Source organism: Aquarana catesbeiana, linkage group LG03, assembly GCF_042186555.1.
Source record: "Aquarana catesbeiana isolate 2022-GZ linkage group LG03, ASM4218655v1, whole genome shotgun sequence".
Lineage (NCBI taxonomy): Eukaryota > Metazoa > Chordata > Amphibia > Anura > Ranidae > Aquarana > Aquarana catesbeiana.
In genome coordinates this window covers 606,772,522-606,800,230 of record NC_133326.1, presented here as the reverse complement: position 1 = coordinate 606,800,230, position 27,709 = coordinate 606,772,522, and the positions used below count along the sequence as shown (strand labels likewise).

At 44.1% G+C, this 27,709-nt stretch overlaps 1 protein-coding gene across 1 annotated transcript in view; it reads left to right on the top strand.

Moving 5' to 3' along the window:
- The window catches only part of RETSAT (retinol saturase), a 69,523-nt gene extending 48,126 nt beyond the window's left edge, over nt 1-21,397 (top strand). Inside the window, exons 8-11 of the mRNA XM_073622204.1 lie at nt 7,333-7,442; nt 10,217-10,383; nt 15,706-15,865; nt 20,448-21,397. Coding sequence (XP_073478305.1) covers nt 7,333-7,442; nt 10,217-10,383; nt 15,706-15,865; nt 20,448-20,593 — 583 coding nt within the window. The 3' untranslated portion in view covers nt 20,594-21,397. The remainder of the gene's footprint in view (nt 1-7,332; nt 7,443-10,216; nt 10,384-15,705; nt 15,866-20,447) is intronic.
- The last annotated feature ends 6,312 nt before the right edge of the window (nt 21,398-27,709 follow it).

Sequence of the window (27,709 nt, the reverse complement as noted above, 5' to 3'; positions counted from 1 at the left end):
GGTTTTTAAGTTATAACTGGTTTTTTAAATCTCACACACTTTGCCCCGCCCCTACAATCAGCACAAACGAAGATTCAAGTGTGTTTCTTTACTGCTACGTTTGTGCTGTTTAAATTTTCATTCTATCTTTTATCATTTTTGCATTATTAATAATTTATTAGAAGGTCACCAAAGGTCACTGAGCCCCCCTACAAGACCCAAAAGACACAAAATTGGGCTGGTTGGTTAGTGCCTCATTTGTGCTGGTTTGTGCTGCTAAAAATTTGTATTTGTGCTATTATGGTTTTTTAGTTATAACAGCTTGTTTATATTTGATAACACCCCACCCACTTTGCACCCCATGTTATTAAATCTTAAAAACAAACATACTATTTGTTAGTGCTAGCTTTGTGCTTTTTTGTGTCATAAAAATAAAAATTTGTGCTGCTTTTATTTTTAAGATAATAGCAATTTGTTTTTTCCAGACGATTACATCGGTTTCGGAGATATTTTGTGTTATATTTGCTGAAACCCCACCCACTTTGCACCCCATGTTGTTGAACTTTAAAAACAAACACGCCATTCGTTTGTGCTGGTTTGTGCCGCAAAAATAAACTTTTGTGCCGCTTTGGTTTCGGAGATATTGTGTGTTATAGCTGTGTGAAGTTGCCATGTTTATAAAACCTGAATAATAATATCTCATTCGTTTGTGCTGATTTGTGCCGCAAAAATTAGCGTTTTTGCCGGTTCGGTTTCTGAGATATTCAATTCAACATTCAATTCAATGTAAGCCCTGCCCACTTTGCACCGCATGTTGCTGAATTTTAAAAACAAACACACCATTCGTTTGTGCCGCATTTGTGCTAAGTTGTGCTGCAAAAATATACGTTTGTGCCGCTTTGGTTTCGGAGATATTGTGCGTTATAGTTGTTGAAACCCCGCCCACTTTGCACCCCATGTTGCTGAATTTTAAAAACAAACATGCCATACGTTTGTGCTGCAATTGTGCTGGTTTGTGCCGCAAAAAAAAAACTTTTGTGCCGCTTTGGTTTCGGAGATATTGTGCGTTATAGTTGCTGAAACCCCGCATCCAGAGGATCTCACAGAGCGGGTAGCAACTTGGATCCCCTGCGGTTGCTGGACGAGATGCCAGACGTGGACAGGCTGCTTTCCCAGCTCAGGGCGGAGGCGGCATCCAGAGGAGTGGAGTGGCTGCAGGAGCAGCTCTCATCTGTCCTGCGAGATCGAGCCTCTGGGTCAGGGACAGGGGGGCAGGAGTCCGTATGAGCTTGGAGGTCTCGGCCCCTGGAGCACTTCTCTCCGGTCTCTTCCCCAAAGCTCAGTGCCACATTGGGAGTCCCATGCGGGCCCCTTCAGGACTACCTGCAAAGCTATCGGCTGCGCCCGCGAGTGGTGCTCCTGGAAGGAATCCCCTTCATCGACGGTGGGCAGGGCTTCCGGGGGTGTCTGTGTCTCTCCCTGGCCTGCCCGGCATCAGGATAAGGAACAGGCGGGCTCCTCCCCTGGCGATGAGTCAGCAGGGGCAGAGCCTCGGCAGGGGAATCGTGCTGCTATGGCCCCCAGGCCCTTTACCTCCATGGTCGGTGGCTCTCCCAGGTCCAGCCAGTACCAGGTGATGTAGGAGGTGCGGAGGAGCAGCGGTGTGAGACCAGCGGTGTGCGCCTAGGGCTCTGGGCACTTCGGTAAGGTGACCCAGAAATCGGTGGGTGGAGATGGTGCAAGTAGGTGGGGCCAGAAGCCGCACGAATCCTCAGCATCCAGGGCCACTTCTCCTGGGGTGCTGGCGGAGAGAGGAGACGTGGAGATAGATGAGAGATCAGAGGGCAAGTTGTCCGCTTCAGAAGGGGAGGAGTCGCATGGACGCCCTGCATCCTGCGGCTGGTGGGATCCTTCCTAGGCAGCCTGGTAAGTCTACTACTTCTTCTAACATGTCTGTGTTTTCTGTTGACGATAATGTGTGTCTAGGGGGGAGGGCCCTCTCCTGCATGGAGTTGGCGGCTCTACGGTCTGATTTGCCCACGCTTTCTGCACCTTCTAGTGCGGGCCGTGGTCACGCCACATCTAGGTCAGATGAGGAGTGGCAGGGGTTCCTTTTGGGTTTGAGGGAGCTGGTCCAGCTATTTGAACCAGAAACGAGTGTCCAAGCCATGCCGTCGTCGAAGTGGATCCTGCTGGTGGGTGGGTCAGAGGCGACGAGGCCGGCTTCTGTGTCCAGGGTTGATCCCCCTGCGGCGGTGGTGCCCGCTACAGTGGCAATCGTGGAGCTGGGCCAGTCTGCGGCGGAGCATAAGTTGGCATTGAGGGACAAGGCTGAGTCGTCGGGAGGCCATTACCAAACAGGATTCACTCAGATTGGCTGACTCTGCGAAATGTGAGGTTTACGTTTGTTTTGAGGGGCCTCTGGGTGCGCACCTGAAGCCGGAATTCCGTAAAAAAATTTGGAAGGGTGAGTATGTGGGGATATTCTCTCTGCTACCCCTGGAAAAAATGTTATCTGGATAGGGTCAAGCCAGAGGAGAGCAAAAAAGGAGGATGAAGAAAAATGGCTGTACAGGCTTATCCCGCAGACTTTCCCTAATTGGCTGCAGGCTTTTGCCATTATGGCAAGTGTAGTTGGGGAGAAGAATCCGGAACACTGTTCGGCGCTTTTCTGTTATCTTGACATCATCAGGGAGGCCTATAGGGTCTATGGGGAATCCGCATGGTTGAGGTATGACGAGCAGTTCCGGCAGCAGAGATCTATCCGCCCGTCCTTGCGGTGGGACCACAAGGACATTAGTTTGTGGATGGGACTTATGACCTCGGCGCGGGCCCCTAATCAGTTTTTTCCAGGGGGGGCCGGTGGCACATCTACCCCCGGACAACCAGCCGCAAAGAAAAAGGGTGTCTGCTGGCAGTATAATGAGGGCTCCTGCAGGTTTGGGGGGCTTGCTGTTACCAGCACGAGCGCTCCGGCTGCGGAGGTTTGCATCCCTTGTCCTGCTGCTTCAAACAGGGGAAGGGCCGTGCCAGCGAGTCTGCTAACAAAAGGGATGACGTTAGTGAGGGTGGAAAGGATGCAGCCTTTCCTCGATAGATATCTGGATCGGGAGGCTGCTTGGTTGAGGTGGGTGGGTTTCTCCGAAGGCTTTCGCATACCTTGTTCCCTGGCCTCTGTTCCACCAGTGTCCCAGAACTTGCGTTCGGCCTTGCAACATCCTGCAGTGGTTTCTGAGAAATTGCGGAAGGAACTTGCGTTGGGCCGCATGGGTGGCCCTTTCCCCTTGCAGCCTTTAGCTGATTTGGTGATCTCGCCCCTGGGGGTCGTGCCTAAGAAGGACCTTTAAAGTGCGTTTTCACAGTGACAATCTTGGGGTGGTACAGGTCATCAACCATGTCACAACCTTGTCGCCACCTGTGGTCCGACTTCTTCAGCACCTAGTGTTACGTTGTCTACAGTTAAATGTTTTTCTTTGTTGTTCACCTCCCGGGAGTTGAGAACGGCTTAGCTGACGCATTGTCTCGCTTTCTGTGGGGCAGGTTCCAGGAGTTGGCACCGGCAGTGGAGCAACGAAGGGTCCCTTGTCCCAAATGGCTGTGGAGGATTGCCTTGAGGTCATCTCTGGATGGATCAGACGGTCAGTGCGTGACATGACGTGGGCAGCCTATAATAAATTTAAAGAGTGGTTGTCTTTGCTGCAGCAGGCTGTGGTGGAGCAAGAGGGCCCGAAGGTGAGGTTGCTGGTCCTTTACTTTGTCTCACGGAACCTTGAGGAGGGGGTGTTGGTGTCAGTTGTGGAGCGCAAATTGGCAGGATTAGCATTTTTCTTCAAATTGCAGGGCTGTCGTGATTTCACAAAAGATTTTTGGGTCTGACGGGCTCAAAAGGAATATCGTAGGTCTCAGAAGTGCAGGGATTCCAGGCACCCTGTTTCTTTTGATATTCTGCAAAATGTTTTAGCCCAGTTGGTTTCCCCGTGTTCCTCAGCCTAAGAGGTCTCTTTGTTTAAAACAGCCTTCTCTCTGGCTTTTTTTCTAGCTTTTCGGATTAGCAAACTAGTCAGCCCTTCCAAGAGGGTCCATGGGGGTATGTTGGATCAGGAGGTCACCTGTGGGGAGGACAGGGTATCCCTGCTTTTGCGATGGTCCAAAACAGATCAGGCTGGCAGGGGCAGAAGGGTTCAGATTTTTTCTGTGGGCCTTGTCTGGATACTGGGCCACTCCTATGTGTTTTGGGGGGCCAGGCAAGCAGACGTTAGGCCCAATGGTAGGCAACTAGGCATTTCTAGGCAAGGAAGCTTGTGTCCGCTGGTTGGGGGTACCGGGCATGCTGTGGAGCAGAATGGTGCCGGAAGTGCATTGCTTTGCACTACTGGATAGACCACCGAACGTTCTGGTGCTACGCATCGGCGGCAATGATTTAGGACTGAGGTCCATGTTGGACATAATTTGTGATGTCAAGTTTGATTTCCTGCGGCACCGCATGGCCTTCCCAGATATGCTTGTCGTGTGGTCCAACATCATTGCTCAGATGACTTGGCATTTGGCTAGGTCGGTGGAGCGGCTCAATAAGGCTTGCAGGAAGGTCAACAGGGAGGTAGGCAGATTTGTAGTTAGAAATGGGGGCCTGGTTATCTGCCATTTGGAACTGGAAACGGATACTTGGGGATACCTTTTGGGGTGACGGGGTACACCTCAATGTGGTGGTAATTGATTTGTGGGCCCTGGGGTTGCAGGATGGTATTCATAGAGCTTTGAGGGTGTGGAGGGGCACTCAAGGGGAAAGGTCCACCCCTTGTGCGCTGTGGTGGAGGTTGGTCTTTGCTGGCAAATGAAGAAACCTCGGATAAGGAAGGATTCGGGACCCATCGGTGGTTTAGGTCCCTCTGGTGTATTCCAGGTAACGTGGTTTAGCTGGAATTGGTAAATGGGTGCACTGCGGTTAGTGGGTTATCTCCGAGCCAGTATGTCGGCTGGAGGCCTAGTATAGTAAAAGGTACCGCAGTGCATTCTTGAACATACGATAGTTTGGGGTTCCTGCAAAGACCAACGCGATTAGTGACTGATGGGTTTTTGGTTTAATAAGTGTTTTTTTACGGTTTATGTTAGTTCAAGTTTATTTGTTAATAAAGAGGCTCCTACAGCCAATTTTTTACTGCATTTATGGTGTGGTCTCCATTAATGGGATTTAATGGTACGGGTGGGATGGAGTATGGGGTTGGTCTGGCAGTTATTGGCTAATGATGGAACATCTGTTTTACAATGGTCATGCCTTTTCTAGGGTACAGTATGAAGTGCAGTGCCCATTACAGTGGGAGGAGCATTACATTAAGGAAACCCAAGTTGAGCACAGGTTCTTTAAGTTCTGTATGTAAGATTTAATAACGAGGTGTAAAGTCAGTGTGGTTTGGCAACATATAACACATAATATCTCCGAACCCAAAGCGACACAAACATTTATTTTTGCGGCACAAACCAGCACAAATGCGGCACAAACGAATGGCGTGTTTGTTTTTAAAATTAAGCAACATGGGGTGCAAAGTGGGCGGGGCTTACATTAAATTGAATATCTATCTAATATCTCAGAAACTGAACCGGCACAAAACGCTCATTTTTGCGACACAAATCAGCACAAACGAATAGTATATATTTATTCAGGTTTTACAAACGTGGGGTGCCAACTTCACACAGCTAGTGCCAGCTCATCTGCCACCAGCTGGTTCTGCTGCCACATCCACCTGCTGACTGCTGCCACCATGCAGTCTACTGGACTGATCACAGGCACTCATACCTCGCTGTGCTCCCATGGCTGCTGTCTAACCAGGAGCTCACTAACCAGGTATGTGGCGGGAGGGTGGGGTGATGCCATTGTCTGGAAAAAACAAATTGCTATTATCTTAAAAATAAAAACACCTCAAATTTTTATTTTTATGACACAAAAAAGCACAAAGGTAGCACTAACAAATAGTACGTTTGCCTTTAAGATTTAATAACATGGGGTGCAAAGTGGGTGGGGTGTTCGCAAATATAAACAAGCTGTTATAACTAAAAAAAACATAACCGCACAAATAAAAATGTTAGCAGCACAAAACAGCACAAATGAGGCACTAACCAACCAGCCCAATTTTGTGTCTTTTGGGTGTTGTAGGGGGGCTCGGCAACCTTCGGTGACCTTTAATAAATTATTAATAACGCAAAAAACAATAAAAGATAGAACGAAAATATAAACAGCACAAACGTAGCACTAAAGAAACACACTGAGTTTTTATTTGTGCTGATTGCAGGGGGGCCTGCTTCACTGAGCTTTTCAAATGCTGTATTTAAATTGACCAGGTTTGTGACAGGCATTTCTTTTTAAAAAAAACTGAGTTTGAATGCAATTGAATGAAGATAATTCATTTAAGCAGAGATTTTATCTATAATTAAAACGTAAAAAAAAGCCTTTTAGTTTTTTATTGATTTACAAAAATACAAAGGTTCATATATATAAGTATAGCTGGAACTGCCTGAGGACTCTGCAATTAGTGCCCCCTAGAAGGTATGTGAATGTAACTGCTACATAGACATTTGCTCTGACTGTAAGAATTTAGTGACACTGAGTCATGTTGTATGTAGGTGCATGCCGTATTTTATCTGACTAGTAATGGTGTCATTCGAGTAATGTGTTTCTGCAGGGCATGATTTTGTATGATTTACCCAAGAATGTTAAGTGCAGTAGAATTCAGACAACCTCTATTTTATACATTGCCACTTCAGTCATGGCATGCAGTAATAGTCTGTCCTTAACGTTGGTATTAGCAAAATCCTATCAAGCAGAGAAGCGCTGCTGCTGCCAACTACAACTTGTACACTCATTGTATAAAAAAGCAATTTGTAAAGCAAGCCATAGACGATTTGAATTCCAGCCTGTTCAGCAGGAACCCACCGAGATTCAAACCATGTATGGGCAGGCTGAATGTACCCAAGTTGATTGCTCGTCTACTTGGTTACAACCAGCCTGCTGGATTTTTTATGTTATTATTGCTAGCGGCTGTTATAGCTGCTAGCAATAATTACTGTGTGTTCTCCCGCCAGCAACGGCTTCCCTGAGTTCTCCCCCGCCGGGGGAACACAATGGCTCCGCAGGAGGGATTCCCCTGTCAACACTGTCTGTGGTTGCAGGAAAGAAATTTGCTCCGTCTATGGCTCGCCTAAGACACTATTATGCCCAATTACACTGGGGGTAGGTAAATATGATAAGTGATTGCAATGGGAAATGTTCTTTTCAAATACGTCTGGTACATGATGCTAGATTTTTTTCTTTTTCTTAAACCAGTTTCTGGGCCCTAAAATGTATATCCATTACTAATACAGGGAGAAAAAATATTTTGCTAGTTCTGCAGATGATGCTCCAAATCACATCCCAATGTTGTATATTTCTTCCCCTTCTGCAAAAGATCCCACCCATGAGGAGCGCTGTCCAGGTAAGACTTCTCTAGATTATATGGGAATATTTAAAGTTTATTGGAGGGTTTTGCATGGGGAACGGTTAAAACCCCTATCACATTCATTTGCATTGCAATGCATTTGCACTTCCTGTGTCCCACCAGAGTCCTTTCCATTCACTTCCTTCCCTGGAAAAGCAACAGGAAATGAAAATAAATCCTGGATAATTGTCTCCCACCTCTTCCGGTAACAGCTCAGATTTGTTGTATTTCCACTCACTTTGTCTGGGTAACAATGGTTACCAGGAAAAAAATAGTCTATTCTCCTGAGCAGGAATACAGAGCAATAAAAAGCTGACAAGTTTTTAAAAGAGAGGTAAGGGTTTTTGTTTTTTTCAGTTTTTAGGCCTCATGGACACTGGACGATGTAATAACGTTATAAAAACGGCAGTAGCTTTGCAGTGAGTTTTTCAGCATTTTTGCAATAGTGTTTTTTTACCATAAGCGTAAGTGTTTTTTTTCCAATGGGATCAAAAACGTTAACACTGGTGAGCCGCGTTTTGAGTGTTTATCAGCGTTTTTAAGCATTTAGAGCATTTTTACAGCTAAAAAACTCCTCTCAGAACCCACTAGTTTTGGGGTTTTTTTTATAGCCAAAAAACGCCCCTGCCAAAAAACCGTTGATAACAGCCTATGTGTGCATGGACACATAGGATAAATTGCTAGAGAGTTTATTGACTGTAGAAAAAAACCTCTGAAGCCAAAAACAGCAGCTGTAAAAACGTCCAAAAATGTCCAGTGTGCAGGAGGCCTTACACTTACCTAGGTGGATGCTGCATCTGTCCTCCGCCACCTCTTCACTGAGAACCAAGCCAATGAACAACGCTGATGGCTCGGTTCTCACAGCTCCCTGAGCAGAGCGATGCTGACAGTCAATATACAGCTCTCTGTGGCTCGCTGAGAGGCTGAGACTGGTATCAGTCCAGGCACCTGGCAGATCCAGACTTTATTGGTCGGGATGACGTGGTGCCTGGGCTGATCTTGGTGACATCATGAAAACGGGTCACAGAAGTGCAAATGAATTGCACTCCTGTGACCCATAGGAGCTCAGGCTGGACTTCCCCTTTAAACCATTCCATACTCTATCCAAAACTTAAAGAAATGCGTTTACACACAAGAGGCAACATGAAGGTCAATTATATGAAAAATTCAGTAGCCCATATCAACCAACCATATTTCTTGCACCATTAGTTAAAGGAAACCTGTACTTGGGGAAATAATCAAGCTGCGATTGCTTACCTCCTCTTAAAGCAGAACTTTACCCACAACAACTTGATAAAAAATAATGTTCTTTAGCAAGGAACATTAATAATTATGCTAACAAAATGAGTGTGCTGTAAATTACCTCCAGCATTGCTCCTGTTTCTTCTTGCTGGAGGCTGACATTTTGCTGAAGCCCAGAGCCCCTGAGCAGCAGTAAATCATAAAGCGGAACTAAACCCATTAATTTAACCATTTAAAAAAAAAGTTACATTCCTGGAATCTTGGAATTACTAACTCTCACATTTGCTTGTGTCCTCAACCACACTGTCAAACCATCAAATGGCTGGTGTCATAACTGATCACATGTGCGTGGCAGTTGCAGATCAAACAAAAGCAGCTTTCTTGGCTGTAAGGCTGCATTCATACCTGGGCATTTTGAATTCATTTCAAAACATTCTGATAAAATGACAAATCGCACAATGCTATTCAATTTCAGATGCCATGCACTGCATAGCATGAAGCTTGCCACCCAAAAAAGAATCAGGTGCATCTTTTAGGTGACAAGCTTTGCACAGTTTGATTTATTTATTGCGGGAAAACTGCGGTTCTTGGTGTCTCTGCCATCAACACTTGTGACTCAGAACAGACCTCCAGATTAGGCAATCAGAACTCCTGATCTGCATATTGGTTAAAGCCAGTTTATTCAAAGTATTGAAAACCCAGGATTAGTGTGACAGCCAGATGGGTAGCATTTTCAGAAGGTGAGTTCTACAAACCGCAACATCCATATTAACTTCAGATATACAGTAATGCAGAGGTTAGCAGGACTTTGACCTTGATAGCCAACTCATCCCATCACCTTAGAAAAATAAAGCTTTTGGTGGATCTACAGTACCTTAGGTTGGACATTAAAGTACATTTATACCACAGGGAGGGGCATGGCCTTTTCTTAATGTTTGCATATATTACGCAACCGTATGTCTGGTTAATTTGAATTGGTTCCATGAACCTCACAAACAGGCATACGACTCTCATACAGGTGGGATAGCAGAGCTTGAGTGTCGCTGGGTAAAAGGGATAGGAGACCAGCAAACATCCGTTTGCTAATTTTCCTAGCTAGTAAGAACCAGGAAGCAACACAAATTTTGTCACATGGTTTCTGCTGTCTGGATTCTGCACTTCGTAAGCTTCAGTGGAGTGCAGAGGAAGACATAACACATCTAATAGACCCCTAATGGCATTAAAGAGTTCTCAAGTTTAAGTGTAAAAAATTAGGTACACCCAGCACCTAAACCTCACCCCCCTGGAAAAAAAATTACTGAAAATTTGTGTGTGTGTGACCTAAAAAATTGAAACTACAATCAATTTATTCTCCAGGATTTCTGCTTTCAGAAAATATATATCGTTTGAGGGTTTTGACTACTGTTCAAGTCTAAAATTGGTATTTGGTGTCTGATAAAATGCAAAACCAGCTCTAGAAATGGTTAATCTATACTTTGGTTTGGATTACCTACTATAATACTGACTGCTCCTTTTTATTGATATCCCAGGAAAATCCACACTAACTGTACTATCCTTCACCCCCTATGAGTGGTTTGAAGAGTGGAAAAACAAGCAGGTGCAGAAACGTGGTCAGGACTATGAACAAGTGAAGAATGGATTTGCTGAGGCCATGCTGGAGACCACCATGCAGATCTTCCCACAGATCCGAGACAAGGTGAGAGTAACAGAAGGGAATGAGAGAGAATGTAGTGCAGCAGGAAGAGACAGATGACACAAGGAATATCACATAAATAGGAAAAGCAAAGACTTGAAAAGGTTTCATGAAGCAGAGATAAAGTATCCCCAACTGACTGTAAGAACCCTAAACAGATTGACTCCAAAATACAGTGTATCACCTCTACTGATTGACATCTAAGGCTCGGTTCACACAGGGACGACTTGTCAGGCGACCTAGTCGCCTGACAAGTCGCCTCCCGTTCTGTGCTATGGAACCGTTCTAAGGGGAGCGACGCAAGTCGCTCCGACTTAGAAAAAGGTTCCTGTACGACTTCGGGGGCGACTTGGGGCGACTTGCATAGACTTCTATACAGAAGTCGTTTTGCAAGTCGCCCGGGCAGTCAGTCGGTGAGGCGACCTGCAAGTCGTGCCGCCTCTGGTGTGAACCGAGGCTAAATGCCCATGCCTAAAATGTGCCTATACAGTAGCTAAAACTTTTTCATAGTTTTGGATTTGTGTTTTCTTTTTTCATTTTGGATAGGGTAAGGGAGGGTTATAACCCCTGTTTAAACAGTATAGGGAACTTCTGCGCTACTATAGAAATTATACAAATAAAGTGTTTAAAATGATGTGCATGTGTACTGTGGTAGCTGCTTAACACAAATAGTGTTCCCACATAAACTATGAAAAAATATATACGTGAAGCGCTACTTGTTTAAAAAAGGTGTCAACGCCCACTGTGATTAATTCATATAGTGTGTCTATATGTATTTTGATTATTAGGAGGGTGTTTTGTATGTATAGGATTTTTTTTTTTGTTTTGTGTTATACACATAAGTTTACTGTAATTTTCAAGTAGCCACTGGGTGGCACTGTTCAAATTGACGTAACACATTATATGGTTTAACATCCTTAAAGGGGTTGTAAAGATGTTTTTTTTTTTTTTTTTTTTAAAATAACAAACATGTTATACTTACCTTCACTGTGCAGCTCGTTCTGCACAGAGTGGCCCCGAACCTGGTCTTCTGGGGTCCCTCGGCGGCTGTTTCAGCTCCTCCCCGCAAGCATTTACCACCTTCATGCGAGCTCCCTCGCACGGTGGTGAGTGCTTGCGGGCGCGCTCCCGTGATACAGCCGGCGGCTATAGCCGCTCGCTGTATCACTCGGCCCCGCCCCCCGGCGCGCCGCGTCATCGGATGTGATTGACAGCAGCGCGAGCCAATGGCTGCGCTGCTTTCAATCCATCCACTGCAGCCAATCAGCGACCAGGCTGAGCTGCAATGAAGCTGACGAGGACGAGGAGCGAAGATTCGAGGCGTCAGGTAAGTAAAACGGGGGGGCTGGGGGCGGCGGTACTGTCAAAAGTTTTTTCACCTTAATGCATAGAATGCATTAAGGTGAAAAAATTTTTACCTTTACAACCCCTTTAATCAGATAGCGCTTCACGTTTTATTTATATATATATATATATATATATATATATATATATATATATATATATATATATATATATATATATATATATATATATATATATATATATATATATATATATATATATATATATATATATATATATATATATATATATATATATATATATATATATATATATATATATATATATATATATATATATATATATATATATATATATATATATATAACCCCTGTTTGTTTTTTTTTTGTCATCTGTACTCCATTGAGGAGATTTCCCTTCACTTCCTCTCCCGTAGCCATTGAGAGGAAATTCCTCCAAAGTGAGGGAATTCCTGGTTGTCAGCAGAACTTGTGCCCCCATTGGAAAATGTTCCCCTTTATTCCTGTTCTGGTGACAACCCAATTTTGCGATTTTTGTTTTGTTTTGTTTGTTTTTTTTTTTTACTTTACTGTTGGTGATAACGGCTACCAGGACAAAGAGAGGGTGAATCTCTCTAACAGGCACACCAACAGCAAGAACAACCTGATCTGTGTTCTAGATCCTTTCTACTGTATCAAATATTAAACTAAAAGTTTTGACTTTTAATTATACCTTAAAACTTCTTTTAAGTTATGATGGCTCTCTGTGTCCCTGCTGGGGAGCTTTACACTCTCCATCTGTCTTGGTGACCTCTGTGACTGGGTGATGGGAAAGCAGCAATTTTTGACAGTTAAACAAAATTTTCCAATAGGGATACCAGTCCTGATGACAACTGTTTTAACAGGTAACTCACTGCTGGTGTGTTTCTGGGGCAGAAAGTGAAGGGATATCTCCATAGTGGACACAGACTGCCAGCAAAAAAAGATAAAAACAACTGGCCAGGGTTTTAAATTTCCATAATCTAAAATGGAAAGTGCTTTGGTTTTAGATATATTTTAAGATTAAAGAGCCCTCTGTAGTCCTTTATTGACAATTAAATGTAAAATGACAAGGGCGAGCAACCATTGAACATCCACCGTAAATTTGATTATGCTGACAAAATAACAATCCTATTTTACTGAAAAGCCAGATGCCCCCTTTAAGTTGCTGATTTTATAACTATAGAGGCTGAACTTATCATGCCCCCTTCTCTAACACATATATGTGGACTAAAGAGACTTCACTACCTCACAGTTTTAGGTGGGATGACCTCTGTCTTTTTGAACATGATGTGCCAATCTAGACATTACCAATTCCCTGGGACTTAGTCCAGGGGTGTCCAACCATGGTGCCCAAATTTTTTCTAATCTGCCAGGGCTACCCCTATGTTGATAAATGTATTTTTCCATAACCAAGGTATTTCCCATGTGTGCTATCCAGGATGCCACTGAGGGGGAGGAGACCGGTTTCCAGCCAATCAAAATAATTTTGCGTGCCTGGAACAGTGTCCTGGAGAGTGCTATTCTAGTCACCTCCTCCAGGATAACTTCCTCCAGGACCCCTAGTATGCAATTAATTGGATCCAAGGGGATGGTAGTCCGGAACACTTGGTTAAGCGTCCCAAGCACCTCATTCCAGTATCTATGGAGTTTTGGGCATCTCCAGAGTAAGTGAATGAGAGCGCCTTGATTTCGCCCGCATCTGCTACATAGAGAATCCGACCGCCTACCCATTTTACATAATCTAAGTGGGGTGTAGTGTACTCTAAGTATTATATATAATTGGGAGATCTTTTGAGCCACGTTGAGAGAGCATATATTGATTGATTGCAGGACTTCCTCCCATTGGTCTCCTGTAAGTGGACCTACATCGTTCTACCATAGGGATGGTGCCTTAGTTGGGTGAGCTTTTAAATGATGCATCAATAGCATCTGATAGCAATGTGAGATAATTCCTTTAGTTTCCGCGTTGGTCTGTAGTATATGAAAGATGGGGGTGCTCGACATAGTTCATTGGGTAGCGCTTCCCTGCGCACCCACCGCATGTCGGAGCTGGAGATAAGGGTAGTACATAGTAGGAGGTAGATTAAACCTGGCTTGCAATTCTGGGAATGACCGTAACTTGGCATTCTGGAATATGTGCAATAATAAAGTCACAACAAAGGGGCGCCATCTGGGTCCCTGTTTAAGTTTTGCTAGTTCGACATAAGAGAAATTCCCCCATATCGGACTATATTCCGTGGACCCAGTCACCTCTTGTAATTGTCTACCCTTATTCCAAATTTTCTGGATTAAAGTGAAGGTGGGTGTCAGTTTGTTAGACTTGTGAAACATCTGAGCCTCCAGGGCCATCGGAATAGTCTCCGCTCCAGATCCAATCAGCAGCCGCGCCGATGAGCCGGCTGGATCCTGGGCCATGGAACCAATCAGGTGCTGCATTTGGGCCACGATATAGTACAGCCAAGGGTTGGGCACTGCCAGTCCTTCACTGTCTTTAGGGTTCTGCAGCTGTTCTAATTTAATTCTGGGGGGACCTGTGTTCCACAATAGACGTCTAAAAAGGGTGTTGACCACCCTAAAGATTTTCAGATGAATCACAACTGGTGAGTTGTGTAGGAAGTATAGTAGCTGTGGCATCAGTATCATTTTTATTAAATTTGCCTAACCCCCCAGCGAAAGTTTAAGATTATTCCAAGTGTTAATTTTGTCTCTAAATCTAGACAGTAAGGGGTGTATATTTACGTGGCAATAGTCCGCAAGTTTAGGTGATATTTGTATTCCCAGGTATTTGAATGAGGTCACCACCAGGATCGGGCAGGAATCTGGTAGATCCACTGTTTGTTCCCGATCTAGCACCATCAGGGCCGACTTAAACCAATTGATCGTCAGGCCAGAAAAGTGCCCGAATCCTGAAATAATGGTGATCACCTCAGCCAACGAGGTGGTGGTGTCCCCCAGGAAAAGCATTATGTCGTCGGCATATAACATAATCTTCTCGTGAAGGTCATCAAATCTAAATCCTGTAATCCCCTGATTTGCCCACACCACCGCCGCTAGCGGCTCAATAGCGATGGCAAAGAGCAGGGGGGACAGGCGCCAGCCCTGTCTTGTGCCCCTGCCCAAAGCGAATGCATGACACATCCTGCCGGACATCCGGATGGTCGCCTGCGGGGAGGCATATAACAGATTAACCCAGGCAATGAATCGGTCCCCAAACCCCAACCTGGACAGCACCGCCCATAGGTATCGCCAGCTAACACTATCAAATGTCTTATTGGCGTCTAGGGACAACAGAGCCCTGTTTCCCCCGTTGTCTGCCTGCAGCTGCATGTTTAAAAACGGGCGCCTAAGATTAGTGGCCGTGGATTTTTGCAGCATAAAGCCTGCCTGGTCAGGGTGTATTATAGAAGCTATGATCCGGTTGACCCGTAGCGCCAAGACCTTAGCCAGGATTTGAACATCACTCTGAAGAAGAGACATAGGCCTATAGGAACCTGGGTCAACCGGATCCTTCCCGGGTTTCAACAGAATTATATTAGCTCTAGTCATTGAGGGCGGTAGACGTCCCTCCTCAAGGGGAGGCATTAAGTACTTCTAGTAAGTGTGTCATTATCTGTTCACCATATTGAGTAAGGACCTCCATGGGGATGCCATCCTCCCCCCGGCGCTTTACACGTGGGAAAGGAGCATGCCATCCTCCGCCAAAACATTTCTTATTCTGCTCAGTGAGTCTTATGATTCCCAAACACCTTTTCTGTATTGCACTACCAGACAGTTGACACCACAGTGCATGGCATTCATTTTTTTAAATGCATAGTACACCTGTAATGTAATACACCAGTATATTTGTTATGCCAGCCTGATCTAAAAGTACATTATTGATTGCTGTGTGCCTACCCTCTCACTGACCATACCTCCACCTTACAGGTTTATTTCTTTATTGGCGATTCCCCTCACTAATGACAATCTTCTTGCCTTATAGATTGATTGCTATGCTAGTGGTTCTCCCGTCACTAATGACCACTACCTTGGTGCCTCACGGGGAGAATTCTATGGGGTAGAACACGATATTGCCAGGATGGACCCTGAAGTTGTAGCAACCTTGAGACCCAAAACCCCTATAAAGGGACTTTACCTCACTGGTAAGTTCAGGAGATGCCTCTTATTTTCTTATGATTTTTAAAACCTGTACCCATTACGCACATTGACTATATTCATAAGGGTGATGTAATTGGCCCAATCCACTGATTTGTGTATCGGGCACGAAGCATAACAACTGTATTTATTTTTTTTAAATAAATTATGTAAAAATGAGAGCTGCAGCATTTCGTTTTGAGTGGGTACATTTAGCCAGTGACAGTAGGGTGTTTTTTTTTTTTTTTTTTTTTTTTTTTTTTTTAGTAAGGGTAGGAGAAGAGTTACCAGGAAAGAGCAGAACATTACAGCATTACCTTTTTATATGAGTGTAGGTAACAGCAGCGACAACAACTGGGAAAAGTGTATATATATTAGTGTAATGAGCATATGCCGGCTAATCAGTGACCTCTGCAGTGGGTGTATGGAAGGTCTCTGTGATCCTAACCTGATTCTCATTTTGTAAAGTAGCCCATGCTGCCTTCGGAGAAGGAAGATCATTCGGGTTTCATGAGCCAATTATCGACTTTGCTGTGACTGGATTAATTGGCTGCTCAAATCAAAAAATCACAGATGTGCCTGGCCTCTGCTATGCATGGCCCTAAAACCACTTTGTCCTCCAGGAACTTCTTGTGGAGCTAGTAACCCCTTACTACATCCATGCCCAGTCCAAGTGCCATGCCCAGTCCAGGCAGTCAACACCTTCACCTGCCAAGGCTCCATGACCATCCTTACCCATATATCACACACCTTTGACACAGTCGTGAACACCATTACTTCCAAAACAATCCCCAACTGGCTATCTTTACCCACAACACCAACCCCATCTGGCCACATATTCCTACAACACCACCTCCAGCTTGCCATCTTTACCCACAGCACCTCCTGTACCCAACCTACCTCTGGTCAGCCTTAGCCACAGGACCACCCTCTTCTGGCCACTCTTACCCTCAACACCACCCTCATAGGTCCAAAAATGAGATCTACATCTTGTATGTAGGAGTGGGTAAAAATTAGCCAGTGTTATCAGCAGTGATAAAAAGTCTAAATGTGGTGATACATGGTACAGCCAATCACTCTTCTCAGAACAAAAAATAGATCTACAACCCTTTAAGAAATGGCAATCAAATCCAAGTCTGGGGTCCAAGCCTAAATCACTTTAAGTAAAGCAATCCATGCTGTCTTGGGAGAAGGAATAATACACCAGCTTCATGAGCCAGTCAGTTATCTCCTCTGCATGGTGTGGCTGCATTTGTCAGCTGTTCTAGTTAGGAAATTGCAGATGTTCCTGACCTCTGCAATGTGTGGCCCTGAAACAGTTTTGTTATGAAGGATCTTCTTGTGGAGTAGATCACTCCTACCCACTTGAATACCCCTTCTGGTCACTCTTACCCTGAGCACCTTAGCTGCCCAACCTACACACTGTACCAACCATAGCACAGACATTGACACCTATAGGGGCTTAAATAGGTTTTGCCACCTTCCTGATTCAGCTTCACAACCTGGCATTTATAGAGCTGTCTCCTTAAATACCCCCACCCACTGAGTTGGTGTGAGATTTGTCTAAAATACTGGGTGTTGGCATACCACAAATGAACAGCTGAATTAGATCTTGTGAACTCTTAGCTCTCATTAAACCTTCTTAGATCTTTGTGCCACAAGAGCATTAGGGTGTTAATTGGGCATCAGTACGTAAATTGCAATTCCTTTATATGCCTGCTAATACACTGTTTTTTGGAACAGTCTCACATACACTTGGCCATAGCCACAGCATATAAGGTGACAGGTCTGCAAACACCAGGATTCCCAGATATCCCTAATTTGACCTAAAATGCAAGTTGCTGTATGGTAATTTGCACAATGCATTCCACAGATCTTTGGCATACTTACCACGGGTCAGTGGTAAGAGATGTTACCAGGTTGTAAGCAAGAAGGAGCTAATGGCAATACCTTTTAAATAAGGCATAAGTGGCTGCAGGATTCCTAAGACCCCCATCACCTAATGTAAGATTAGGCATAAGTGGCTGGCCATAGCACCTCCGCAGATGAGGGTGGTCTTATGGATAAGGTCTGCAGGAGAGCCTTGGAAGGAGTAGTATGAGGGTTTCCAGGCATAGGAGGATTAAGGGAAAGCCTAGCAATAAGGCTGGCCACTGACCAATTCCTGGCATGTCAGTGGCGTTGAGGGCAAGGGGTACTACAAGGTAGCTGGCAATAGCCCCTTACAAGATGAGGGTGGTGTTGTAGGTAAGTTCAGCTATAGAGCCTTGGCTGGGGAGGTAATGGAAATAATGGTGATGGGTGTAGATGGTAATGAGGCTAATGCCGACCACTAAAACATGGTAGATGTGTTGCGGGTAGTGTAATGGCAAGGTTAACATTAGGGCTTACCCACAGGATCACCACCTACTGGCCACTCCTTCCCACAAAACCACCCTCATCTGCTATAGGAAGGTGGAGAGGTGCCAGGAAAAGGCAGTATCAGGTCTTTGTGGCGGCATTCATTTTTACATGGGTGTAAGCAGCACCTGCAACAACAAAAGTGAAAAGTGTAAGTGTAGAAAGCACACATTGGCCAATCAGTGGCATCCGCAGATGGTGTACAGAAGCTCTCTGTGAACTAAGCTTGATTCATGTTAGTTAAAGCAGTCCATACTGTCAGGAGAAAGAAGATGGTGCAGGCTCCATGAGCCAGTCAGTTATCATCTCTGCATGCTTTGACTGGATTGGTCTACCTCTAAAGCCATGAAATAAATGTGTCTGGCCCCTGCTGGGTGCAGCTCTAACCATCCACAACACTTCTCCCGCAAATGCCAGATCATGAATTTGAATCCCTAATCTATTTCTTATCTTTTGCGATATTTGTATTGGCAACAATTGTAAACAGTGTCTAAATCCAGCCGTACATGGATCAAAGTTCTGATCCACGTATGGGCACCCTGGCTGTTCACAAGTCGATCTATTAATATAGCCAGCATCATTGTTTTCTGCTGGCAGGGATGGCTCCCCACTGGCAGAACGCAATTGCCCTGCGGGAGAGATTACCCACCAACTGTGACCTGTGGTGTAAGGAAAAAAAATTGCATAATCTATAGCCTGCCTTAGTCTCCTTGTGGTGCAAAAGGCTAATATCACAGTGCTAAGAATTCGGAGGATCAAATCCAGCTGGTGATTTGTACTGTTTTGTTTTGAAGGGGTGCCACATCCACTCACTCAGTGGTGCAGCATGTAAGGGGATAGGTCTACAAACACCTGGTCATGAGTTTGAGTTCCAGATTCAGCCTAAAACCTAAAGTTGCTCTAGAGACCTGTTATGATGCAACTCACAGAGCCTTGGTACACTTGCCTGTGTTATGTGATTTTACTATTTTGTGGGAAAAGTGCTAGTACCACTACCTTAAAATATTGCATTTGTGTTTAAGACTGCTATCATGTAATGTAAGGGTGGTGTAAAGGTTAAGACTGGTAAATGGTGTGAGTGGTGTTCATAGATCCTTGCTAGATGTGGGTAAGGGACAAGCTGGTAATAAGTGTGGCTGGCTATGGATCCATGCCATGTCTAGTGTGGAGAGTACTGATGGCAAGGTTGGTCACAGAACCTTGCCTGATGAGGGAGGTGTTGATGGTACTAAAGATGGCGATAGAACCTCACCAGATAAGGTAGGTATTGAGGCCAAGGTCTGCAAGATGGCCTTGATAGTGGTGTTATGAGGAATTCCAGGTGGAGTTGGGGAGTTTTTGGTTCCATTAGTTTCTGTTCTGTTTAGTCTAATGTAATTTGTGGTTGCTGGAAACTCCTAAAGTTTGCTAAAACAATTTCCAGTTATGCTGTGTCCTTGCTATCCTCCTGGTGACCATGATAAGAAATCCGAATCACTTCCAGAAGTATCATGTGCACAGTCCCCTGTTGCATGCTGTGATTTCATCTACCGGCTCCTACGTCTAGAGAGGGTACAGTAGTGGTGTAAGTGCCAGCAGGTGGAACCATGAAGTCCATGGGAGAAATAGATATCGCTCACTTCCTGAAATGTGTTCAATACTGAAGAATATTAACAAGCATATTGCTTGAATACAGTGAAGTTAGGACTCCCTGCCCAATGATTTATGAGATAGGTATTTTGTAAACATGATCGCCCCCTACTGCATACATGTCCAGTGTCTGTTTTTCACAAAATAAAACTGCCTAGTCAAACGTAAGCTGGGTACACACACTCAGTTTTTTTTTCACTTACCACAGCGGGCTGAATGAAAAAAAAAAAACTGACGAATCGCTGTACCAACACAAGCGATGTTGGGCCCCGCCAGAACGCACTGATCAATGCTTGCAGGCATTGGCTGCAAGAGCTGATCAGATGCTGGTTTTCCAGCATGCCTGTTCGCATGCAGACATCCGTGTGTACAGACAGCTGTACACAAATGGCGAAAGTCGGCCGGTTCAGCAGGAACGATTTTCGTCCTGCGTGTACAAGGCTCAAGACCACAATAAAACTGTAGAATTTTATTCTAGAAGAGATATCCAGCAAAAGATAGATTAGTCTATGTATACTGTATATATTTGGCTCTAAGTTCACCCTCTGTTTTCTGTGTCAGGTCAAGATGTCTTATGCTGTGGATTTGCCGGAGCTCTCAATGGAGCAGTCTTATGTGCATCAGAAGTCCTGGGACGGAATCTCTTTTTCGACCTTATGAGGTTACGACACCAAATCCTTAATAATACGGCTAAAAAGGCTGATTGATTAATACTTTTTTTTTTTTTTTTTTTTGTGACAAAGCAGTTTAATGAAAGAATCCCTGCAGTGTCTATTTTGTTGGGGCACATGGGGGAAGGACATGCTGCAGCACCATAGAGCCTTGTGTAAATCTATGGGGTTGATTTACTAAAACTGGAGAGTGCAAAATCTGGTGCAGCTCTGCATAGAAACAATCAGCTTCCAGGTTTTTTTTTTTGTCAAAGCTTTATGGAACAAGCTGATGTTAAAAGGCGATAGGATACCACGCACAGCTAGACCAGATTTTGCACTCTCCAATTTTTTGTAAATCGACCCCTATGTGCTTTGGCGCACATGGGAAAACATATATAATATAAGGTACACTGAGGAATGTGTTGCTGATTACTTTGCAACATGCTTACTGTTTTGTGCAGAAAAAAAAAAATTGCTTCTGCTGCAGTTTTAGCCTGATACACGTAGAGCACAATGAAAAGTGCCCAGGAAGGACTCCCGGATTAAACTTTTGCAACAGATTTGTCTTTTATATTGGAGAGACAATTTTTTTATCATATTTGGCTCTATAATAATAAAGATACCTGAAAATACTTGCTGCTAACAGATCAAATGAACTAAAGAGCCATGTCCAACCTATATGGGGCCATGAAATACACTGTTTTAAAAATGAATTGTGTGTTTATTATTTTTTGAATACTTTGTAAAATTTAGTTGGAAGTTGATCTGAGACATTAGGGCAAAATTTGGTATGCTAATGTTTCATTTTGTAGATTTGATTAAATATTTGTAACTGCAATTAAATATTTTTTCAACTAACTGTGTGAATCTGATTTTCTTTTACAAGTTTATTGCACAGATTACACAAACAAATCGTACAGGGAAAAAAAAAGATGTTATAAAATAGTTTGATAAACATAGCAACTTATAGACTGACTGCTGAAATACTATCTCAACAGTTACACAGTAGAGAAGTTATGTCATATGAAAGTGAATGCAATCAGATAGACCATTATGTAGGCTGAGTATTAGAGGTTCCCCAAATTAGAGGACACAATGGTCAATTCAGATGCTGTGGATGTGAGCAGATATAAACTAGAGTGTAAAATAAGTTTAAAAGTAGAGAACGGGTGAGGGAAGCTGTGCCCCAGCAATCATTTATCAAAGTTTGGGGGTTGGGAATGCAAAATCCATGGCTGCCATATTTTACAGAATTATCCACATGTATTGCTTAGTTTTCATGGTTCATAATCAAGAATCAGAATAAGGGGAGATGGGGTGAAACTCATCCACCAGAGTATTTGATGGAGTATCAAAGCCAAAAAGAATGAGTCAGGATGAAGTTCAGGGTCCTTGTAAACCAAATAAGGAAAGCATTCATAATAGGATGACAATTTATTAGATTCAGGGCTCCCTAGATGGGCACCAGAGTGGGTAGTATACAGGTGCCCTATTTTAGCCACAATATATTACTGTTGTTGTGAGTGTTGGGGACCGCTAAGCTGCCCAAATATTTGGTGCTTAAGCTGTTACTAAACCCAGGACTCTGCATTGACTTATATTGAAATACAATTATTTTAGTAAATATAAACTGCTAAATACCTTTTCTCATTAGCAGTATATAGCAGTCTTGTGACTTTTATCAGTGTCTGATTAAAGCTTGTATGAGGAGATTTCATTCTCTCCTCACTGTCCTATGAGGCTGCAGGACCCCTGTCCCTCTATCTGGACAGTGCAGATTGGCCCTGTGCTGATCACATGCACCCCCCCCCCCCCCCCCAAAAAAAAACCTCTCTAGCAATACACACCAAACTGAGCATGTGCAGGTTGCCCCCAAGGCTCAGTACTATCAGGAGATGGTCTGTGGAAGAAGGGGAGAATCAGAAAAGACAGGATCAAGCAGCCTTTTTATGAACTGCAAAGGATTAACCCATTAGGTTCCACACAGTGAGTATAACAAGCGTGCTTTACTGCATATACAGACTGATTATACCATTGTGGGTTTAGTAACACTTTGATAGAAAGTTTTGATTGCTCCTAGGTCCGAGGTTACCCCAGATAAACTACAGGATTTTATATTGCTGTATTTATATAATGTGTGCAGGATAATAATGGGAAAGCACGAAAAGCATATACAGTAGAAGCTTGTGGAAATATGATATCTACAGCATGCATATGGACAAGCCATTATATAATTTAGGAAATTTTGATGTTTTATTTGGCTGGGGAGGGTAGGTTTGGCAGGGACTAGTAGTTAGCCAAAGTTGTTCTGTAATGTTGAAGATGTTGCTCAGCTTATGCAAACCAATTCCTAAGTTCCAGTGGGCCTTGGCACATTTCATGGTGACTGAGTTACCTGCGTGACTATAAATGTAAAAGTTCTAAAGCCTCATTTTAGTTTGCAGGTTTGGGGTAATACCCTTTGCTTTGGACTTGGCCTGGTTCACATGCAGCCCTGAGAGTGTAGCACGGCTGTATAGGGCTGCAACTAATGATTATTTTCATAATAGAGTAGTTGGCCGATTTTATAGTTTTGGCTAATCGGATAAAAACTTCAAAAAATTGTGTTGTATAATTTAGTTATTATGGAAAAATAGACAATTTTATTCTTGAATATCTATATGCAGTGGTTAATATAAATAACCAGCTATATGTTTGGGGAACAAAATATCTAATCCAGAATAACAGTGAGATATACAGTGTATACAGTACTATTAGAGGTTGTATTTGGCACATATCATCAGACTCTGAGATTCAAATTTTTATTCAAAGAAAAAAAATTAAAAGTCCTAAAACACTGTTTTGCAGATTTTCAGACAGGAATGTAATATAATATTATGAATGACAGACTACCATGTCATGGGCAAGTAGCTTGATACAAGCTTGCTGTGCCTGCTGTCACCAAGAAATTTAGTAGCAGCAGCATGCGTTTTGTATCTTCTGTCATGATGGGGTTAAAAACCAAAATTAGCCCTTTATAGTACAAAAACAGCACATAATCACTTCTATAAAATGTGTGATAGGACCTTGTTGTGGGAAATTCCGACCGTGTGTAGGCTCCATCACACATTTTCCATCGGAATTTCCAACACACAAAAGTTTGAGAGCTTGCTATAAAATTTTCCAACAACAAAATCCTTTGTCAGATATTGTGTACACAAATCCAACGCACAAAGTGCCACGCATGCTCAGAATAAATTGAGAGACGAAAGTTATTGGCTACTGCCCCATTTATAGTCCCGACGTACGTGTTTTTACGTCACCGCGTTTAGAACGATCGGATTTTCCGACAACTTTGTGTCACCGTGTGTATGCAAGACAAGTTTGAGCCAACATCCGTCGGAAAAAATCCATGGATTTTGTTGTCGGAAGGTCCGATCAATGTCCGACCGTGTGTACAGGGCATTAGTGTGGAGTGATTAACCCAGCATAAACCACAGGCAAATTTTTTTTTTTTTGGTTCGGATGTGAATTTGTGCACGTGGGATTTAAACAACCAGCTTGTGAAGAGAATTATTGGGACTATTGTTAACACGTGTTTAACTTTTTAATATTTTACTACATATTTGCAATATTGATAACATATAGTGACAAATCAACAAAAGGGATTTGGTTTTTAAAGTTTTTTAATGATTTATAGAGTGCAATACACATAAGATTGTAAGGTCCTTCCAGATGTCATTTTTTGGAAGCAAGCAATGTACAATTATGTAATGGTTTAAATGAGAAACAAATGAGCATCGGTGGAAGAAATAAGTTCTGGTTCCATTTGTAAATATAACAAGGGGTAAAGAGGAAATTATTATGTCTAGGAAAAGAGCATAGAGTGCCAGTAACTAAAATGGTGGAAGACACACTTCCGACATGGGCATAACACCAGTAAATAAGATGGCAACGTACTTCCATTTTTTCCTGGCGAATTGATTGGCCAATCAATTGCCAGTAAGGACATGAATACCAAAATAAAGATGGCAGTTCCAGCTTCCTGATGACACATGATTGTATGCAAAACACATAGAGGCTTCTGGGTAAACGTCGACGTCACTGCCTGACCTAACCCGCACCAGATTGAGGCTTGGACCACACGCTGATCCTGGGATTTTCGGTTTCTGGTGAGTGTCCATTTCAGAAGGTGGTGGTGTTTCACGAATTGGTGAAAAGTTTCCTAATCACGGATGTGAATTTGTGCACATGGGATTCAAACAACCAGCTTGTGAAGAGAATTATTGGGACTATTTTTAACACGTTTCACTTTTTAATATTTTACACATATACATAGTTTTGATCATTGAATTTATATATAATTGTTTATGAGTCACACATAAAAATTGTTCACGTTTTTGTGATAGGATATATAATCACTTTAGGATCAGCGCAGCTACACTTTTGCCGTAATAAAGCCTAGAAGTCCTGCAGAGATTCCACATCCCAAAAACACTTAATCGGCGACATCAGCATCAGGGGCTTCATAGCTGCTGGTTGTCCAGGACTGTGTCATTTTGATAAAAGTCAGATGGTCCACGGAGTCTGTGGACAGACACGCTCTATGATCAGTAACAAAACCTCCAGCAGCACTGAATGCCCGTTCGGAAAGCACGCTGGATGCAGGGCAGCCCAGCAGCTCAATAGCATACTGGGCAAGTTCTGGCCAGTGGTCTATTCTCATGACCCAGTTATCCAGTGGATAGTCGACTGGAAAGCTCTCCATCTCTGTTTTCGCCCCTTGATAATCATCCACCATATGATGCATAAACCTACCAGAGTCGGGAAAAGCGTTTGGTAAACTCCTTTTTTAAGGTGTCCTCAAGAGATATCATCTTCTGCACTCTCTGTGGGGACAGGATGAGTTCTGAGACTTTCCCCTTATAACGGTGATCAAGAAGGGTTGCCAACCAATAGTGATCCTTTTCCTTTACCCCACGTATTCTTTGGTCCTTTCGCAGGCTTTGGAGCATGAGGGAGCCCATGCACCGCAAATTTGCAGAGGCATGAGAAGCAGACTCCTCGGGGTCTGGAACTGCCTTCTCCCAGCCACGTACTACTCCCAAAGATTCTGCGGATAGAAAACCATCTCTTACTATTTGAAACTGCCAGAATCCTCCTCCTCCTCCTCTCCCTCCTCTTATGTGTTCTGTGGTATAGGAACAATGGTGTCTGCATTAAGTGGGCCTTGAGAGGAAAGGAATTTCTCTTCTTCGTCCCGCTACTCTGCCTCGAGTGCCCTGTTCATAATGCCAAGCAGAGTCTGCTCCAGCAGGAACACAACAGGGATTGTGTCACTGATGCATGCATTGTCACGGCTCACCATCCTTGTGGCATCCTCAAATGGTGACAGTACAGTGCATGCATCCTTTATGAGCAGCCATTGACGTGGGGAAAAAAAGCCGAGCCGGCCTGAGCCTGTTGTTGCGCCATACTCACACAGGTATTTGTTGACCGCCCTCAGGTGGTTCACGGACAGGTGGAATTCCCACTGAATTTCAGCCAACAGAGCACTGGCTGTGTATGACCGCCTAAAATGGCTGCAGACTCTTCTGGCCTGCTTTAGTAGATCTTCCAACCCTGGGTACCTATTTAGGAAATGCTGCACCACCAAATTGAGGACATGTGCCAGGGATGGCACATGTATCAACTTTTCCTGTCTAAGGGCGGACAGGAGGTTTGTGCCATTATCACACACCACCATTCCTGGCTCCAGCTGGCGTGGCCTGAACCACCTCTGGGCCTGTCCCTGAAGAGCTGCAAGAATCTCTTCTACGGTGTGGTTCCTGTCCCCTAGACACACCAGCTGAAGCATTGCATGGCACCTTTTAGCCTGACTCATTGAATAGCCCTTTGAACGCTTAGGGGGTACTTGAGGTTCATAGGACAATTCAGCAGAGGAGGGCATGGAGAAGGAGGGGGTAGAGCTGACAAATCTGGCATCATCACCAGCTGTATGGAGACATGGGGGGCACAACAAGCTGCAGCACTGAGCCCTTTCCTGCATCCTTTCAAGTTACAAGCAGAGTTACCCAGTGTGCTGTGAACTAAATTTATCGTCCCTGCCAATGCTTGCTGGACCACATGTCAGCAGTAACGTGGACTTTGCGGCTGACTGCCTTGCCCAACTATACCACAACATTGCCTTCCACGTGATGGTAGAGAGCTGGAATGGCCTTACGTGAAAAGAAATAGCGACTGGGAACCTGCCATTGTGGTACAACACATTCTGCAAATTCACAGAAGGGGGCAGAATCTACCAGGCGGAAAGCCAGTAGTTGTAGAGCCAGTAGCTTTGACAAGCTTGCATTTAGACGCTGGGCATGTGGGTGGCAGGGATTGTATTTTTTTTTTTCTGCTGCAGATGGGGCAGAGAAATTTGCCGGCTATGGGCTACAGCTGGTGGTGTGCTGCTGGCAGATGTGCTGCAAGGACCTGGAACACCCTGCGCTATACCATCATCCCTGTCAGTGGAGACTTTTAGGTGCTCTTGCCAATTAGCTGAGTGGTGGGAGGTTAAATGCCTTGTCAAGCATGTGGTATCTAAATGGTTGGTATTTTTTCCACGCTTTATGTGCTTGAGGCAAAGTTTGCAAATAGCAACAGTGTGATCAGCTGCACATGTACTAAAAAAGGCCCAGACCGCTGAACTGTGGGAAGTAGGCCGGGAGATAAGAGCTACACAATGTGATTGTAGAAGGTGGCTGCTCTCTCCACTTCCATGATCGCTTCCTCGTTGGGGTTGTGCCTCACCCTCACTTTCCTCCTCTGCTCTATCCAGCACCCAAGTTGAGTCAGTGACCTCATCATCATCATCTCCTCCATCCTCATTACCACTGGAGACAACTTGGCAATATGCTGTGGCTGGGGGAACACGAATGCCAATTTGTGTAGTAGTGTTCTCCCCTCTCTGTAGGCTCATGTTGCTGCCTTCCTCAACCTCAGAACCAACATCAGAATCGAGTAATAGCTGTGCATCGTCAAGGAGCAAGTTGCTGACACTGTGTTCAAATACTGTAACTCCACTGACTCCTCCATGCTTCATACTAGGGCTATGGCAGGAATAGCTGTGGACAAGGAGGCAGGTTTTGCCACTCTCAAGGGGTTAATATGGCGCACAATGGAGGTAGCCGAGTACATATAACTAAA